A 17,323-nucleotide genomic window follows, 5' to 3' on the forward strand; every position below is an offset into this window, starting at 1 on the left:
AGTTCCGTTATATCTTTATTCCGTTTTATGCTAGCATGGAATTTCTGATAAACTTGCTAGCATTCCATGGCGGTGTTTATTTTGTCGTGGCTTTTGGCAATTCATTTACCCTCTTTGGGGGCTACTGTAAAACAATTGGTTACATTGGATTGTATTCAGGGATATTGCTGTAAAGATGGCTGAAAAGAAAGCCACACTTATCAGATTATTTAAAACATTAAGAGTCATATACTTCCACTGCATACATTTGTAATGTGACTTAGTTTGTCTTGTTTAGGGTGACATCTGCTCTGACACCAAATGCAGTAGCTATGAGAAAAATGTTGAGCTTTTTCGCACGTGTCTGAAGAACATCCTACCAAGCATTTCTGCACGTGTAGGCCTGAGTCCACTGAACCTGCTCTGCAAGATACAGGTATAATTTTTGCCTGCAGTGTGTTTTCGATCAAAAAACATAGCGAACCCCAGAACTTTTATGACTGTTTTAATCAGCAGAATCCAAGTGGATACTCTGATCAACAAAATGTTAGTCTTATCATTTATATTTGCCTCAATTTGCACCAAAGCCACGTATTTGTTTAAAGTTACAGCTCAGGTAACGTTGGCCTACATTTATAGTGTCCCATCACACTTAGCTGAATTCACTAGTAGAATTATAAGATTGTTTTAAAACTCGTTGAGAAATTCTGTGGATACCTGGGTGGTATATTACGTCTCCTTCTGACCTAATTTATAGGTCAAAAGATTTATATCACACTGTGCAGCAATTGGAGTTAACACGTTTTTTTTTTTTACTCTTAAGTAATGTAACTGCGTCTCGTGATTGGCTGTTAAAGTCGCGATGAACAACACCGCGAGCCAGTCGGTGTTCGCTCCGCTTATTTCCCAGGTAACGCGCGTTGCTGATTGGCTCACGGTGGCACACGGAGGCGGGACTTCGTTAAGTAACTTGTTATCCAGAGTTCACAGCGAGGGACCCGTTAAAGTTACAATCCCAACAGACTGCGGGTTAGTCCGTGTGGCTGCGGGACTCCGAGCTGTCTCCTCGCTTTCATTTTAATACCCTACAAGCTTAAGTTGTCACCCTGAAACGTTTTATTTATTATTATTATTATTATTATTTAATTCCAGTTTAAAGGAGAGGGAAAAAAACATGAGTACAGAAATCCCCGAGATATTCCGGGCTCTCCTTGAGCACCCCTTCACTCTCCCGAACTTTGACGATAATGGTAAGTCAAGTTGCACATTTGAGCAATGATTTAGCTCGGGTGAAACGTTGCTCGGTTTGTTTCTGCTTGGAATTCGGATCACATCTGAGGTCATAGTGAGAAATTGCAAACATTTTTGAGTCACCATGTGTTTGTTGTGTAATTTCGTGTCAGCCGGGCTGCAGGAATCTGAACTCCTGGCTCCTGAAAGGAGTCCGAAGGTTTGAAGTTTCAGCACAGAGGGGAGGGAGGGGGGCACATTTGGTTCACATGAACAATCCAAGGTGTGGTACATCTTTTTAATACGGAGATCGAGTGGCTTTTACATGGAAATCGGACATGGTCACCACTTTGCGATTGTGTAATTCCCGTGGAGGAGAGTGTTTCAGTGCATTGGGATTCATTTAATCATTAGTAAGTTACAGTTGAATCCATTTAATGCTGTCAGTTTGGTGGCCAAAAATGATTTGCTGTGATAAATATGATTTTTTTTTTAGAGTTACTTAGCCCTCTGATGCGTGAGTGACTGATTATACAGTCTTCCGTGACTGGGTCTTTGTTTGACCCGGGTTACAATCAGTGTGTTTTTATGCTGCTTTTGTCATTTTGATTCAAAATAATGTTTTGTATAATACTTTCTACTGTGTTTTATTTCGCACAAGAATTATTTCATGTTTGAAATCTTTTTCATTTTTCACTTTTTAAAATGTTTTTAGAACAATTTGCAGAACATTTGTGACAATTTGTAGAAAACATTTTTTAGAAACAAAATGACGACAACAGCAATTTTACAACAGCAATGATGAAACGTCAATAATGGACAATGTCAACATCCATTATGTGTGTGTGTGTGTGTGTGTGTGTGTGTGTGTGTGTGTGTGTGTGTGTGTGTGTGTGTGTGTGTGTGTGTGTGTGGGCATGGGGAGGGGGTGCGAAAGAGCACGTTTCCTGAAGCTAGCTAGCCAATCAAGCTAGCTGACATTACTGTTTGTATTCTATGATGCTATGTGTATCACACATGTGAGTGTATGTGTGTGTGTGCATTTATCCCTCCCTCCCTTATCCGGGGTTGGGTTGTGGGGTCAGCAGCCTAAGTAAGGAGGCCCACAGTTTGTTCTCCCCAGCCACTTGTTCCAACTCCCCCGGGGGAATCTTAAGGCGTTTCCAGGCCACCTGGGAAACATAGTCCCTCCAGCGTGTCCTGGGTCTTCCTCAGGGCCTCCTCCCGGTGGGACGTGCCTGGAACACCTCGCCAGGGAGGCGTCCAGGAGGCATCCTGACCAGATGCCCGAGGCACCTCAACTGGTTCCTCTTAACATTCTCCCCGACACGGAGAAGGCACTCTATTCTTTTCCAGCTCATTTATTTATGGATTTGTTTATATAGCTATGATTTTTTTTTTATTGAGATAATAAAAGAAAGAACCTTGAACACATTGATCAACAGGTTTTGCATGTCATTCAACACTCTCTCTCTCTCTTAGTTTTCTCATCCAGGGTGTCAGACACACACAGACACACAAATAACACATATGCACAATAAAGTATAGGTGGTAATGTAGTTGCTAGTTGGTTAGATAACTAGTTTTAGCTAACTTCAAAAAATACTGCGATCTTTAAACCCACCCCCATTTTGATCATGTTAAACCAAAGTTTGAACAACTTAAGACTCAACAGAACCCCCCCCCCCCCCCCCCCCCCCAAAAAAAAGGTGGCCACTGTCTGCCATTCTACAACAGGACGTAACACAATAATGTTGTCTCAGATAGATGTTGGTGTTTTCTGTTTGCAGCTGTTCCTTGATTCCATTCGTCTAATTAGGTCTTATTTGCCATAATCAAAGGCTGAAGACATTTTTCCAGTCAACAATTAGTCGAACTGATTCTGTGACGATTAACAGTGTGGGAGAAGAAGCACACTCGGTCACAATTTCTTTTAGCAGATTTCCCAAAATGGTCGGCCTTTCCTGCTTCAGAAACCTGGGTTATGAAGCAGGAAAGGCCAAATAATTTATCCTGTATGAGTTTGTTAATTTGGTTTTCAAGTACAAAAAATAAGCAAGAGGAAATGTAGGAGAGGTAAAAAAAAAAAAGGCAAAATACCTTCTCTCTAGGCTTAATTTTATGTCCCATCTTGGCCACCAGCTCGGTTCTTTCTTTCACTGTATCCCATGATGCCTTTGTATCAGGAGATTAGCCGTAACAAATCAATGCTAAATTCCACTTTTGAAGCTGTTGTTGTGTCGTAGGATGCCTTAAGCTGACCACAGTAGTGAAACTAAATTGGGAAATTCTAGCGAGAAAGACAAAAATGACCAGGAAGTGAGAAGGAATGTTCTGAATTGCGATGAAGAAGTCGCCTCAAAATTCAAAGTCTCATGATCAAGAATGGCACCACAGGAATTGCCTTTAGATAAGCATCAGAACACGAAGCATGTCTCAATCACTTGTTTTTTTTAGAGCAGCTAACAAAAAAAAGACATATAGTGCATAAATAACCTTGAGCAACTCATGACTTCAACAGTTTGTCAGCACAAACAGTACCTAAAAGAAGTCACACGTGTTTCCTTTTTACATAAAGAATAGTTGGGGCCCCTTCTACTACCGCCATAAAAATCTTTTATAGCTCTAGGGTTGTGTGCTTGTTGTAGTAACTCGCAATGCTGGCCAAATATATACGAACCGTACATACTGTACATACGCATACCAAATAACTCCTGTCTGCTGCAGTGTTGTGGAAAAGTATCTGCGTTTGCAGATTTCTTCTGTTTTTTTCTGTTGTTTTTTTTAATTTGGACAAAGACACAAAATGTATATTTTTTAAAACCATCATTTTATTTAAGGGAAAAGTCTAGTGAACAATTTGGTGCCGTGTGAAAAGGTAAATGCACCCTAAGCCAAAAAAACTGGTTGTTTCACCTCAGGCAGCAACAACTGCCATTAAGAGTTTGGTGTCTGGGGTGAGAGTGGCCTTTTTAAAATCTGAGGCAAGAGAGATCTGAAAAGCTTTCTTGGTTTTTCGTCAACCTGCGTGAGTCGTCAATACATGTAGAGTGAGTTTCGTAGGCCGGGCAACTGTGGTGAATCTGATATTTGCTTTAATCCTCAAAGCCTAAAGCTCTTTTTCATACCGATGGATCTAATCTTCCCTTCATTTTTTAATTTCGGAGCAGAGTGTGTTGTTTTTTTGGGGGGAGGTTTTTAGATATTTTTGCGTACTTCGTGTTGTCAGACAGGTTCTGTTTGGTCCGGAAAGCTTTTTTCCCCCACCTGATAAATGAGATCATTGTTCGAAAACGATTCGATATGAAATATTTTGGTGGCAAAAAGGGAAAAAAACAAAAAAACTTGACAGGATATGCAGATTGCTGGTACTAGATCGTCTCCAGTTTGCAGTGGTTTCCTTGGCAAGATATGCAAACACATGGGTACAAGTGTTTGAATGTACATTATGATCACAATCCCCCCTTTTTGTTACCCATGACTAACATGGTCATGCTAATTCTGTCTTGCTATGTCTTCTGGACAAGACGTACAGATTCCTTGCCCTCGGTGTGTCTGCTCGGCTAGGCTGCAGGAGAAATTGACACCTGAAGGTGTCAGACAGGCATAATTACGAGTTCTCCACCGCGGCCGCCCTTTTTTTGCAAACCCTTGCTTGATGCAGAGCCGCGGGGCTGGAAGGAGCCAGCAGATACTTGCAGATATGTAAGCGCGGCAAGTAGCACGTGTGTCCCCACGTGAGCGGCGTCGTCGTGAGTTTGTTTACATCTCCTCCGTGGTTCTAGTTTACACTTTTGCTGCCAGTTTGGGAATTGGGTTAATTTGAGGTGAAATAAGCAACTGACGTATCATACAAGCCACCCCTAAGCAAAAGTTACACTAAAACGTATAAGTTTGGTGCTTGTTTGACAGAAATAAGTTGCAACAGCTGGTTCAATAGGTATAATGTATGGTGTTTTAACCAAAACTGAATACGTTTATCCGTGTGACAGGTCTTTTTTTAAGGGTTTTTTCACAACTCCGTGAAACATATGTAACTCGGTTAACCAATAAAAGTGCGGCTCCTACCCCAGAGCTCCGCCTAACACATGCAAGTCAATTAATATTAATGAGTTGCGGTCCAGTGAGCCAATCAAAGCGATGCAGAGCAGACGTGTTAATAAGGAGGCGTGGTTTCCCCCGCACTCCAAAACCTGAATGCCATTTTTGTTTCAGAGGAAGTGGGTTTAGAGAAGCGAACTTATTGCGATGCTTTGAGGGTCGGGCAACTTTTCAGTGTGTTTTCGAGGTAATAAACCGTCTTATGTCACGGAGGAATAAATAACATCGCAGTGGAAAACAGCGCAGTCTGCTTCTTTCGCCGTGAACAACGACAACAAGAGAAGAGGGGAAACATGTCGGTGGAGCCGATTCACGTAAAGCTGGAAACAGCCGGAGAGCCTCCCAGCTCGTTCCCGGTGGTTCTGAAGAAAATAATGGAAATGCCCCCACCGAATATTCTGGACGGGGACGACGGTAAGAGGACAACATTGGCGGAGCAGAGATAGTGGACCTGTAAAAACGGACTTCTCAAGCCTTTAAAAACGGAGGGGAAAGCGCGAGAAACGCCGTTTACTACAACGGGGTTTTCAACACGAGTGACTTAGACAGACATGAGCACAATAGCAGAGTCTATGTAAGCGTGGCTTCTTTACACGGTGGCTTCTTTACACGGTGGCCTCTTTACACGGTGGCCTCTGCTCGGTCTAGATGTTTCTAGACACGCCCCGTGTTTTGAACATAGCTTCGGTGACGCTGACGTTTTATTTAGCGTCTTGCATTAAATATTTAATTTAGGTTCTAGATTTGTATCTACTGTATTTGGTGCAAGTGTAGCTTCCCGCGAGATCTTGTTAAATGCCACCTGCAGAGCGATTGAGGACAGAGAGCACACGGTGTTCAGGCAAAACATTGTAGGCTAGCAAAAACATGGTGTTATTGTAGGTTTTCTACAATAACACAGGTATGCATAAAACCATAGCTGCTGGTTTATGCATGGGGATGAAGAACTAGGACGTCCTGTACTGGGTTCAGGCAGGAGGGGGTTGCGTGGGTTAGGGTGACGATGCTATCCGGATGCTCGATGGTGCTGTAAGCTAAAGTGTAAAAGTCCCAGTAAAGCTTTGGACTCTGTTCTCCGTCCTATTTTCAAATAGTTTGCCACTCACTGCACTCAGATATTATTTTTTAGAGTAGGTCACTACCCAGGGTGCCATGACCTAGGGGGCGCCACTAGCACTTTGGATGTCCTTATGTGAACAAATTTTTTGTTGGCTATTTAATATAGGCCAATAACAAATTTTGCTGAGCGATAAATTGTCCCAGAAGTTAAAAATATTGTTATTTTGAGACCATTTTCAACTAATATAATGGTAATGGCATAATATTGCAAGAACACGTTCTCAACAATCAATAAACTTTCATTTCTAACACATTTTTGACACTGGAAAATGGAAGACAGGTAGAACAACAGATAAAATAAATTATGAAGTGCCTGTAAACAAAATTGTCCTTCAAAAAAAAAGGGCTGATTGAGACCAAAGCACCAGACTGAAGACTTTCATTATTCAGTTTTTGGCACAAAGAGAGAAAATGATAAATCAGGCAAATGAAAATGATTGAGCTCGTTCTAATTTATCACGCAACTAATTGATTTATTGTGACAGGCCTAACTTGATAAGTTGTTTTTAATGGCTTCAAAGCAAAAAGGGTTTTTTTTCTATCTACAATAGCCCTAGTATGCTATTGTACTAATATGCTACACTCAATAACACTTGTTTATTTATTTATTTATTTATTGCTTTTAAAGTGAGCATGAGTGACTATACTTATTGATTTCAGTTGCCTGGATTGGCCTTGTTGCTGAATCGGATGTCAAAATCTGGTGGATTGTGTTGAATTGATCAGGGATGAACTGGTTTAAAAATGTCAGGTTTTAACATTCCTCTACTGATTGGTTCAAGCATCAAAGGGTCGGCCGTGGGCGCTTCGCACAGCTCCTCCCACTCCACTTAATGAAAAACAACTGTTGTTATTTTTATATTTTTCGACTTACAAAAAAAACACATTTTTATTATTCGCACCACAAATTTGAGTTGGCAGTCAAATGGTTAACCTGAGTGATTTTCTATCTATAGGTGATCAAACTTCTCGTTTTGCCTTTGAGACAAAACGTGAAGTGGCCCGTTTGTTTCACTGAAGGAGAGACATGTTAACTCCTGTTGCAGGTCTAAATGTATATTTAAAGTGGGCTGTGCTTCTGTCTGTGACTCAGCATACTTGTCGCCTCCTCTTGCATGTCAAGCCACAACCCCGCTGTTCACTTTCCCCGTCTTTCACACGTTTTTGATCCGCTCAGGAATTGTTTTCATGTTGGAAGAAACTTCCTTTGTTTTCTTTCTTTTTTTAAGACACCTTTTTTCATAAAGAAGTGCAATCGTAACCGGCTGTTGCCTCTTTCAGACACGGATAAAGAGAAGTTGGATCTGGAAGGCTGTGCCGACCTGGCCGGAGGGGGAAGCGACATGGGGCCTTCGGCCGCGCTGACCCCTGCTATCTGGGATAAAACCATTCCCTACGACGGCGAGAGCTTCCACCTGGAGTACATGGACCTGGAGGAATTCCTCATGGAGAACGGCATCCCGACGTCGCCCGACAGCGCCACTTTAAAGGGAGAACCAGAAGTGAGCGTGGCTGCAACTGAGAAAGTAAAGAGCAAGCCTGTGACCCTGCTGCCCATTACGGAGCTGGACAGGTGCGAGGAGGAAGTGGTGATCATCACAAAGAGTGATTCGGACATTACCTGCGACGTCAGCACAGGTGAGTGGGGAAACCTGCGCAGAAAGCAGGGAATCGCATTTTTCGGTAAATCGAGGCAGTGTTACCCAGTTTGGTTGTTGTTCAAATTACGATTCAGAAATTCTGGAAATAAAATGCATTGGGCAAATTCACAATTTGATTATTTTCAGATCAGTTTTGATGATATCTCAGTATTTGATCACCAAACAGAGAAGTGGTCTCACTTGTAAAAACGCAATGTTTCTATGTAAATACAGCAGAAATATTTTTGTACTTTTCTACTTGCTGAAACTAATAATTTCTATTTAATATCCTGATATTAACCAACTTTCCCCCCCCCTTAATGCATCTTTTTAATATTGTCTATTTAAATAAAAATTGCTGTTATAATAATATAATTGTAGAATTCAGAAATAATATTTAAAAAATCTTATGCACATCATCAGTCTATGCCAAGTACTTCACCATTTACGGGTTAATTTCGGATGTTTCCTCCCATTTTGTATTTTAACTTGGTAATAACTTAGCTTTTTCATTTTTTTTTTAGGGGGGGGGGGGGGTTCTGTTTTTTTTTATGTACACATCAGATATGTTAAAATGAAAATCTTTAATATTTAGGTGGTCTGGTGGTTATAGATGGCTAAGAAACATGATATGCTGTGACCTGAGTGTGACACTGCATTGAAACAAACCAGGAGTGAAAATAGTTTTGGCTGCATAGTGGAGAGGGTAGAGTTTACTGCAGTATTATCTACAGACTGTATACATGGACGCCAGTATAGCACACAATAGGAACAGGAACATAGAAGGATTAAAATAAATATATATATATATATAAGAAAAAAAAATCTGGGTCAGTTTAGGTTATTTGTATTTTATCCCTGCAGCTGTCTGATATCTGTTTTCATTTTGCTCGGCTGCTTAGAGGTGACCACCTCGCAGGACAGGGCGACTCCGGAGCCCATCGACCCAGAAGAAATCGAAGTGAACGTCAACTACGAGCCGGACCCCACAGACCTGGTCCTGTCGAGCGTTCCCGGAGGTGAACTGTTCGACCCGCGCAAACACAAGTTCAGTGAGGAGGAACTCAAGCCGCAGCCCATGATCAAAAAGGCCAAGAAGGTGTTTGTCCCTGAAGAACAGAAGGTAAGATGTAGCCGAGAGGAAGACATGAATATGCATGTCAGTCCTTGTGATTTTTACAAATTGTTTTCTGTATTGTGTATGTAAAGGACAAGAAGTGTCTGGTGGGTTTGACTGGAACACAGCAGATTGTAGTGGATTCAGATTTCTCTTGAATATTTGTAAAAACAGAACTCGGTATTTATTTCTTTAGCCTTCTTAGAAAGCAGACGGTGTAATAATTAGTTCTATTAAAAACAGTCACCCCACTGTAGATGGGAACTTTATTGCTATATTTTGCAACTTTTCAGACAAAAAGAAAAACTGGTATTGGCCAAAATTTGAATCTTCAATGTTGTCAACCATTTAACCGGGTGTGTCACTGAGGATTGGATTAAATAGCTGTCACTTATTGTAGTCATGCTTTCCTTATTATAATGAAAAACTACAAACTGAACTCTGATTTGAACAACTTTTATTATGAAACATATTTGAAAAATTGATTTTTGTGTAAATTTCTTAGCTTAATGTCTTTTACGGTGGATAATTAGAAACTACACCAAACACATGGTTTTCAGTACTAAAACTACCTCTTAGAAAAAGATGTGAAAGGGAAAAAAAGATGAGTGTGGTTTTGATTTTCTGAGATGTGAAGGAGGAATATTATTTTATCCAACAAATTTCAACAGTTCACTGGATTAAATTTTGGCCTTTGTGTTCCAATGATTCATTAAGAGAAAGTTAGAGTTGTTATTGCTGAAGTGGTTTTGAATGAATAGACTGCAGCATCAGTGCTTCTTGCAACTCACAGTGACTCAGCGGTTTCCTGAAATTGACATTTCCGCTCTCAGTCTCCAGGCTCGTCCCAGAACACAGCTTTGCTTGTAAACACAAAGGAGACTGGCTGTCTGCCATCTTGCTTAAAGGCAGAATCAGATTCAAACGGATGTGTTCCGATAACGCCCCTGGACTCGGGTCTAAATCCGCTCTCTGCTATCTCTTACTCCCAGGACGAGAAGTACTGGCAGAGGAGGAAGAAGAACAACATGGCCGCCAAACGTTCGCGAGACGCCCGCAGACTGAAGGAGAACCAGATCACGGTCCGAGCGGCGTTCCTGGAGCGCGAGAACGCGGCGCTGCGGCAGGAGGTGGCCGAGCTGCGGAAGGACTGCAGCCGATACAAGAACGTCGTGGGTCGCTACGAATCCAAATACGGAGCAATGTAAGGGATCAGGAGGAGACATGTTTGAACGCGTCAGTGGGACACATTCACAGTTGATGGTGCAGTGTCCCATCTCAGTACCGCAGAGTCCCGGTTGTCAGTAGCAGATACCAAATCATCTGTTCTGCTAAAAAAAAACAAAAAAACCCTTTTTCTTCATGATTTTTATTGGGTTAAGCATGAAGGATGTCTGTGACAGTGGAGAGGGTGACCTGGATGAATTTCTGATTTGTAGTTAATTGGTACAAACCCAGCCTCACCTGGTGAACTGTCCTGTTTTAGAGCTACAGTCAGTAAGCAGCCGACTGCAGGCTAGCCTCGCAGATAGCCTGAATGTCTTCTTGGTGTGCTTGAAGTGCTTTTAGTTGAAATATCAAAATGAGTCGGGGTGCACCGATCGATCGACTTCTTGCATGCCAAACCGATTTTATCTACAGATGTTAAATGAAAATCAGTTGCTGTCTCCTTTTGCTTTGCTGTGAAAGAGAACGTAGAAATGTGGAAAAAAAAAAAAATTAAAGGAACTGAGTTTTTTTTTCTGTCAACTTAGTAGTTTGAACAGCAGTACTCTCAACTTTTTAATTTGAGAGCCTTACTGAATTTCTGGCAAAGCAAATTTGTATCGTTTTGCTTGTTTCATATTTTTCAATAAAATAAGATTGGAATGTTCTATAACCACATGCTGGTTATAGAAAGGGGAAAAAAATTGGTTTCAACCAAAGTTGGTAATTGGTCAGAAAACTATCATTCGGTGCACCCCAAAAAACAAGATGTTTTTTAAATTATTGTACAGTGAGTGAAAACTGCTAATTGGGCTATGTCATCCGTCTTGAAATTAGACAGTAAAATGAAGTGACAGCTCAGTGGTGCATGTGTGAAATAAGCTTTCTTATGTTGGTCTCATAATCTGGTCAAAGGAGAGCTGACCAACCTGTTGATGAGACACACCGACGTTCTCTGAGTGAGGCGGTAAACTAAACGCCAATTCTCCTGTTAGATTTACTATTGATGGACAAAGAAAATTATTCTTTCTGCATCAGTTGTGGCACCTGCATTCATCCCTGTTCTCTTCTCTTTCAAGTGCACCACCAGATGACGAGTAGACATCAGTTGATTTATTCATTTATTTTCTCTGATGGATAAATAAATCAAGCCGTTGGCGAGGGTACGCAAGAACCGCCCTGATGACGTCAAGGCGGAGTGGAAGAGCTTGTGAAGGCGGGATGTGACATTACCATGGAGATGTAAAATATCAAGATATCATCTGTTGTTGTTTTTGTGTTTTTTTTAATTCTTTGTATTACTACCTTTCTGAATGAGGTGAATGCAAGTGCTTCTTCAGCACGCCTTGTTCGTTTGGTGCACTTTCTGTTTTGTGCACCTTAAAGGCTTTCAGGCTCTTTGTAGCCTGAAAGAGATCACATCCATGAGTTGTTTTAGGAGAAATCCCAAGTTTTTAAGTCCTGTCCGGTGATGTTTAGGCAGTCCATGCCGTGGTTTTAGATTAGTTCAGGTAATTTGGTTTGCAGTTTTATTTTTCATACTGCTCTCATACCAAATTGCGTTGAAGAGCTGGGCCTGCCTTTGCCCACTAGAACGTCTGACTGTGACTCTTCCAGTGACTTAAGCTTCTTCAGGGGATTTCAGTGGCACGGCAAAAAGAAAAGCTAGCTGTGCTCACTTCTTTTTATGTTTTCATTACCACTCCAGAGGCGAGCTGCTTTCTAACACCCTGCTTTGATGTCTGTCGTCTGTCTGTCTAGCACTTTCTCACCAGACTGGACTCCTGCTTTCATCCCTACTGGATGTCTGCTGCTTCAACTCATCCATTTTAGTCAGCTTCAGATGTTGTGTTGACTCTGTAAGCGTAGCTGGCAGGTTTAACGCTCCCGCAGTTTCCGCTCGACTTAGCTTAGGAAGAGTGCAGCAGATGTCACGGTCAGACAGCGGGGAATGAAGGGGGGTGTTCTGTCAGTTCCCAAAACCACGAGGAAAACGAACAAACAAAAGAAAATCAGATAAAAGTGCATGTGGGGACAGTAGAAAGCTCACGTGAGGTCCATTCAATGCCTCTTAGGACTGCGGGAGGGCTGAGAAAAAATATGAAGCCCTTTTAGGGAAAACAAATATATATATATATATGTATCATATTGCAGATATTTTAATGTTCATATTTACAGTTGTTTCATGCAAGTTAGAGCAAATAACCTCTAACACATGGCAACATAAGTTCATCTATCAAGCTAGCTATTTCCAAACGTATTTTTACTGCAGCCCGTAAGCGAAAAGCATCTGTTCTGCATCACTGGTGTTTTCTGATACATACTGTGATGGGGCCTCTTTTCCGCAGATAAGGAATCTCTAAATCTAAAGCGTCTCCTTCGTCTAAATTTCAATGCAGCTTGCAGTCTCCCAGTTTACAGTCCCAGTTCTGACCTACCCTCAGGTTTTCTAACTTTCCAGCTCTGACAATAAAAGGGAAAGGAGCTTTTCTCATTTAGCTCTTGTGCTTCCATTCTTTACCGTTTTGATCAGATAAGTTCAATACTATGTCCTTTTAATTTGAAGAGGGGTTTGAAATGTGAGGAATAGAATCACTTAAAAAAAATGTTACAGCATTTGTACATTTATGACGGACAAGTCATTACTGGAGGAATATTCTAGATTTATTCAACTAAAAGCTTCATTATTTTCAGTCACACAATGATTTATATTTTCCAAATCAGGTTTTTTGTGGGTAAAAAAAAAAAAGTGTTTGGCTTTTTATTAATTGCCTTGGCCGAGTCTGCCTTTTCTTTAAAACAGGTCAAATTCTTAACTTACTGGTTACTCTTTTTTCCCCCCTTTTCTTTTCTGTTTTTTAAACATATGACATTTTGAGTGACTCTGTCTTGTATATATTGTATGAAAAATTAAAGTCTTGTTGACACAAGTTTGGACTTTTTTCCCCTTTTTCTTTCATTCCAACTAACGAACATCGGATGAAAAAAATAATCCTCGAAATGGTTTTGCGCTAAAGTAAAGTGTACACTGCCCCCTACAGGTTGGGGCACCCCTTTATGAAAATATGTAAAAAGTTTGTGGAGATTTTTTTTTAACCATGTCATGAAAATGATTTTATTTTAAAATCAAATCTTTTGAGATATAAAAAAATATTTAATTACAACTTTCAACTCCCATTTTAGGCATTCATTTTTAGTATGCAAAAGCAGTGTGTAGGTTCAGTTAAATTACTTTTTTTTTTTTTTTTAATTTGTTAATGTATGAATGAATAACCAACTTTTACATTTATGAAGGGCGAGGGGGTCCACGTCAAATGGTTCCACTCCAGAACATGGTTTGTGTTCCAGTGTTACAGTTTTGCTCATATTATTCATATCATGAATTCATCTGACCTGAAATGTTTGAAACTGGAATTGTAACACAAGGAAGGCAAAACTAAGATTAATTTTAGCTTAGTGCTGCTTTTCCAGCATGAAGTAATGTTACTATAGTAACAGAGTGATTTAAATTTCTTTTAACCATATCTTTAGCAGGGTTGCCAATAAATTATCTATACAAGATCTTTGTATAATCAGTTTAACCTTTAATAATCACTCCAACGTAATTTAAAGCCACTACTATTAATATTTGTCTTTACTAGGGATGCACCAGTGTGACAATTTGATTCGATATGTATCCAATTTTACTTCTGCTGATAACCAATGTTTAGAGATGTACATCTTTCCCAACAACACTGAAAAAACAGACATTGCTTCTCTGCTTCAGTTAAACACTCCACAATACTCTGCTGCATCACCATCACGGTCACATGACCAAGCCCCTCCCCCTTCAGGAACACAAGAAGGAAATAAACATCAGCTGCCACCGATGTTAATGCCGATATATCCTGGGTCCTAGTCTCTGCTATATTCTGTATATATTAATTATGTGGCTTTGAAATAACTAATGTTTCTGACAAGATTTTGAACATGTAGCATATTGAACTTCAGCAGTCTGAAAATCAGTCTGTTGAATTTTAGACTAAGTTTGGGAAGGGACTTCTACAGGCACCAACACACAAGCAAAAATAAATAAAATGCACAGAAACAGAACAGAAAAGCTTTATTTAGGAAAAACAATGTTTCTTTAGAAAAACTGCAAAACTAAAAGCCCAGACTTTGGTTTCTTCACCTCTTCTTGAAGCCGTACTTCTTCCTTTCATAAAACAGATCTGTTTTAGAGCTGCCCAAGTTCACAATCTTAGGACAGCCATCTCGCTGCACACAGAATCAAAAAAAAAAAAAAGTTTAGGAAGAGTTTGGAGAACCACACAGCAGACAGAAATCACAGCAGAGGAGACTCACGTCTTTCTCCTGGATGGTGCACTCTTTGCAGTAGTAAGCGTCAGACACGCCAGGGCCTCCGCAGATCACGCAGCGGCCCTGGTAGGAGCCGTAGTTACACTCGTCACAAATACGCACAAGCGTGCACGGCCTCACGTAGGAATCACAGATCACACACTTCCCATCACCTGGAAAAAACAGGAAAAGAGAGAGCCAGGTGAAGAACCGAGGGACAGGGAAGGGACAGAAAGGGGAACTTTTAACTGTAGTTTACACTTCATGTTGTTCCTAGACGTTTCTCATGTCAGAATGCCAGGTTTTCCTCAAAATACTCACTCCAGTTATGCCCAAAAGTAAAACGTAAGGTACAAATTTAAGATTCATGGTCATTTTAAGGAAGATATTTCTACAGTGGTAGTGGCAAGACTGCTTTTGAGTAAAAGTCACCAAATAAATACTATGCAATTGAGAATGCAAAAAGCATGGTAATTAAAAGATGAACATTTTCTATTACATCAAACATATTCCAATATGAAATTTTAATTGATTTGTCGTAATTCTGCTCTAATAACAAACAAAATGTCTCCATGTGTTTCAACCACCTGTGCTGGCAGGACAAATTTCTGTCGGCTTTTAAATTGTAGTTGGGGAACACACACAATTAGTTTTTTTTAATACACGTGTCATTCTATAACTACGTTATTTGATTTTTTAAAAGATATATAGTTTACAAAGCTACAATGTTGAACAGTGAATGAGTTTTTTTGGGCTTGTTTTATTAGGTAAGTATAACTAACTCAACACACTCCGCCTGAATCTGTTATGTTTCCCCTCCAACAAAATGATTCTGCTGAACAGTAGCTTACAGGCGACTCCATATTTAATTTGTACATTTAACCAAGAAATCAAAGTAGTACTGCAGTGAAACCAGCTACAGTAGATATTCGTTACAATTCCTGAAACAGGGTTGTTGGTGTGTTAGCTAAGTGTAGATGACAACACTTACATTTCTCGCAAAGTCTCCCGATAGCTGCGGGATTGAAACAAAGAGGCTAGTCAGTCAAACTATAACATTTATTAAAACTCACATTTCATAATTGCATTATTTTCTGCTCGTTAAACAAACCATAATAAAAATAACTGATAAGTGTGTCAGGGGAGAAAACGTGCACGAAGAAACGTAAAGGCTAACATCACGGCTAACATCTTCATTGAAATCCATGCTAAAACAGTTAGCTTAGCGGCTAATGCTATCTAGTGTAAGAGTGTAATAGAGATAGGCCTCTGGTGATGTAGAGCTGCTTGGTATGTTATTTATAAACGAACTAAGTCAGACCTACCGACACCGGCTTGTTTTCGACAAAAAATCAAATCTGGATGATGCTTGGCCATTTTAGGCTAACGTCCACCGAGTGTGTTTCAACTTCAACCTTTCACCCGAGTCCTGCGTTTCTGTTACCACATTACCGCCACCTAGCGGCTCCAATGAGGAAATACAACTTTGGAAATCATTGCTAGGAATTAAATCAGTACATCATTATTTGTCCAAATAATGAAATGACACAAGAAGTGAAATAGTCACGTGAATGAATGTTAAGTAAGAGAAATATCCACAAAAAATACCGGGCTTCTGCAATAAATACATTAAATAAAAAGTGGACACAATGATAAATGAAATATATTCGTTGACCTACAGCATTCCTATGTATTTCCAGATTTTTTGTTTGTACTTTTAGAAATAGTATATAATATAATTTGATTTAAAAAAAAAAAGCAAAACTAGACAAAAAGGTTAAGATGATAAAAATTTAGACCCGTGAACATGGAATTTTACCAAATAAAAGTTTTCCCAATTGAAAGCAGCTGAATGTACAGAAATAATATTTTGTTGAAACAGGGTATGAATAATATTATTATTGATGAAAAACAAGTTTGACCAATGGTAGTGTCAGTTACAATCAAATGACGGTAGGAACTAGGTACATTTACTCACTTACATTTACTTGAATAACTTTTTTGGGGGAAAATACTTCTAGGAGTAGATTTACTGCACTGTGCCTTTTGCTTTTTATTGCTTTTTATCTTTTACTTTAATAATATTACTCAAGTAATATTATAAGTCTTAGTTGAGTAAAATGTTTGCATACTCTATCCAATACAAATAACTTCAATGAAAAGAGAGCAAGCTCACCAGCTTTGTAGTTCTTATGTTATTTTCTATCTGCTGAGCCTGTTTTACCTTTTTTTTTTTTTAACCATTTGTAAAATACAGCAAACACTACATATTGTCCTTGGAAGTATGTTACCCAGTTATAATATACACACTACCTACATGTAAATTTTGATTTTGAAAAAATTGATATGAAAAAGTGTTTTTCTGCCTGAATTTGAATTTATTTCTTGTAGTGTTTATTTATATTTGTCTTTAAAATGTCAGAATTTTCACATAACCTTATGTTTTATGTGTGATGAAATCATTTTAAAATATTAAATCATATCATATTATTTTATTTTACCAAATACTTGAGTAATTTCTTGGAAAGCTACTTCTTTTTACTTTTACTTGAGTAAAAATATGTTGTAGAAGTGCTACTCGTACTAGAATACA

At 39.5% G+C, this 17,323-nt stretch overlaps 2 protein-coding genes across 3 annotated transcripts; one reads left to right on the top strand and one right to left on the bottom strand.

Annotated features, from left to right (window-relative positions):
* Positions 1-995: 995 nt before the first annotated feature.
* On the top strand, positions 996-13,322 carry LOC102234573 (thyrotroph embryonic factor). 2 transcript variants are annotated; one of them, XM_005814395.3, is made up of 5 exons: positions 996-1,229; positions 7,711-8,067; positions 8,972-9,192; positions 10,179-10,390; positions 11,472-13,322. In XM_005814395.3, the coding sequence occupies exons 1-5, from the start codon at positions 1,154-1,156 to the stop codon at positions 11,491-11,493; spliced, it is 888 nt and encodes a 295-aa protein (XP_005814452.1). In that variant the 5' UTR covers positions 996-1,153; the 3' UTR covers positions 11,494-13,322. The 2 variants fall into 2 exon arrangements, with proteins under 2 accessions (XP_005814452.1, XP_005814450.1); XM_005814393.3 differs by lacking the exon at positions 996-1,229 and adding an exon at positions 5,392-5,724.
* Positions 13,323-14,477: 1,155 nt separating this feature from the next.
* On the bottom strand, positions 14,478-16,177 carry phf5a (PHD finger protein 5A). The gene is made up of 4 exons (XM_005814396.3): positions 16,056-16,177; positions 15,722-15,745; positions 14,737-14,903; positions 14,478-14,649 (listed from the first exon to the last, which is right to left on the bottom strand). The coding sequence occupies exons 1-4, from the start codon at positions 16,105-16,107 to the stop codon at positions 14,560-14,562; spliced, it is 333 nt and encodes a 110-aa protein (XP_005814453.1). The 5' UTR covers positions 16,108-16,177; the 3' UTR covers positions 14,478-14,559.
* Positions 16,178-17,323: the final 1,146 nt, after the last annotated feature.

Source organism: Xiphophorus maculatus, chromosome 10, assembly GCF_002775205.1.
Source record: "Xiphophorus maculatus strain JP 163 A chromosome 10, X_maculatus-5.0-male, whole genome shotgun sequence".
Taxonomy (NCBI): Eukaryota; Metazoa; Chordata; class Actinopteri; order Cyprinodontiformes; family Poeciliidae; genus Xiphophorus; species Xiphophorus maculatus.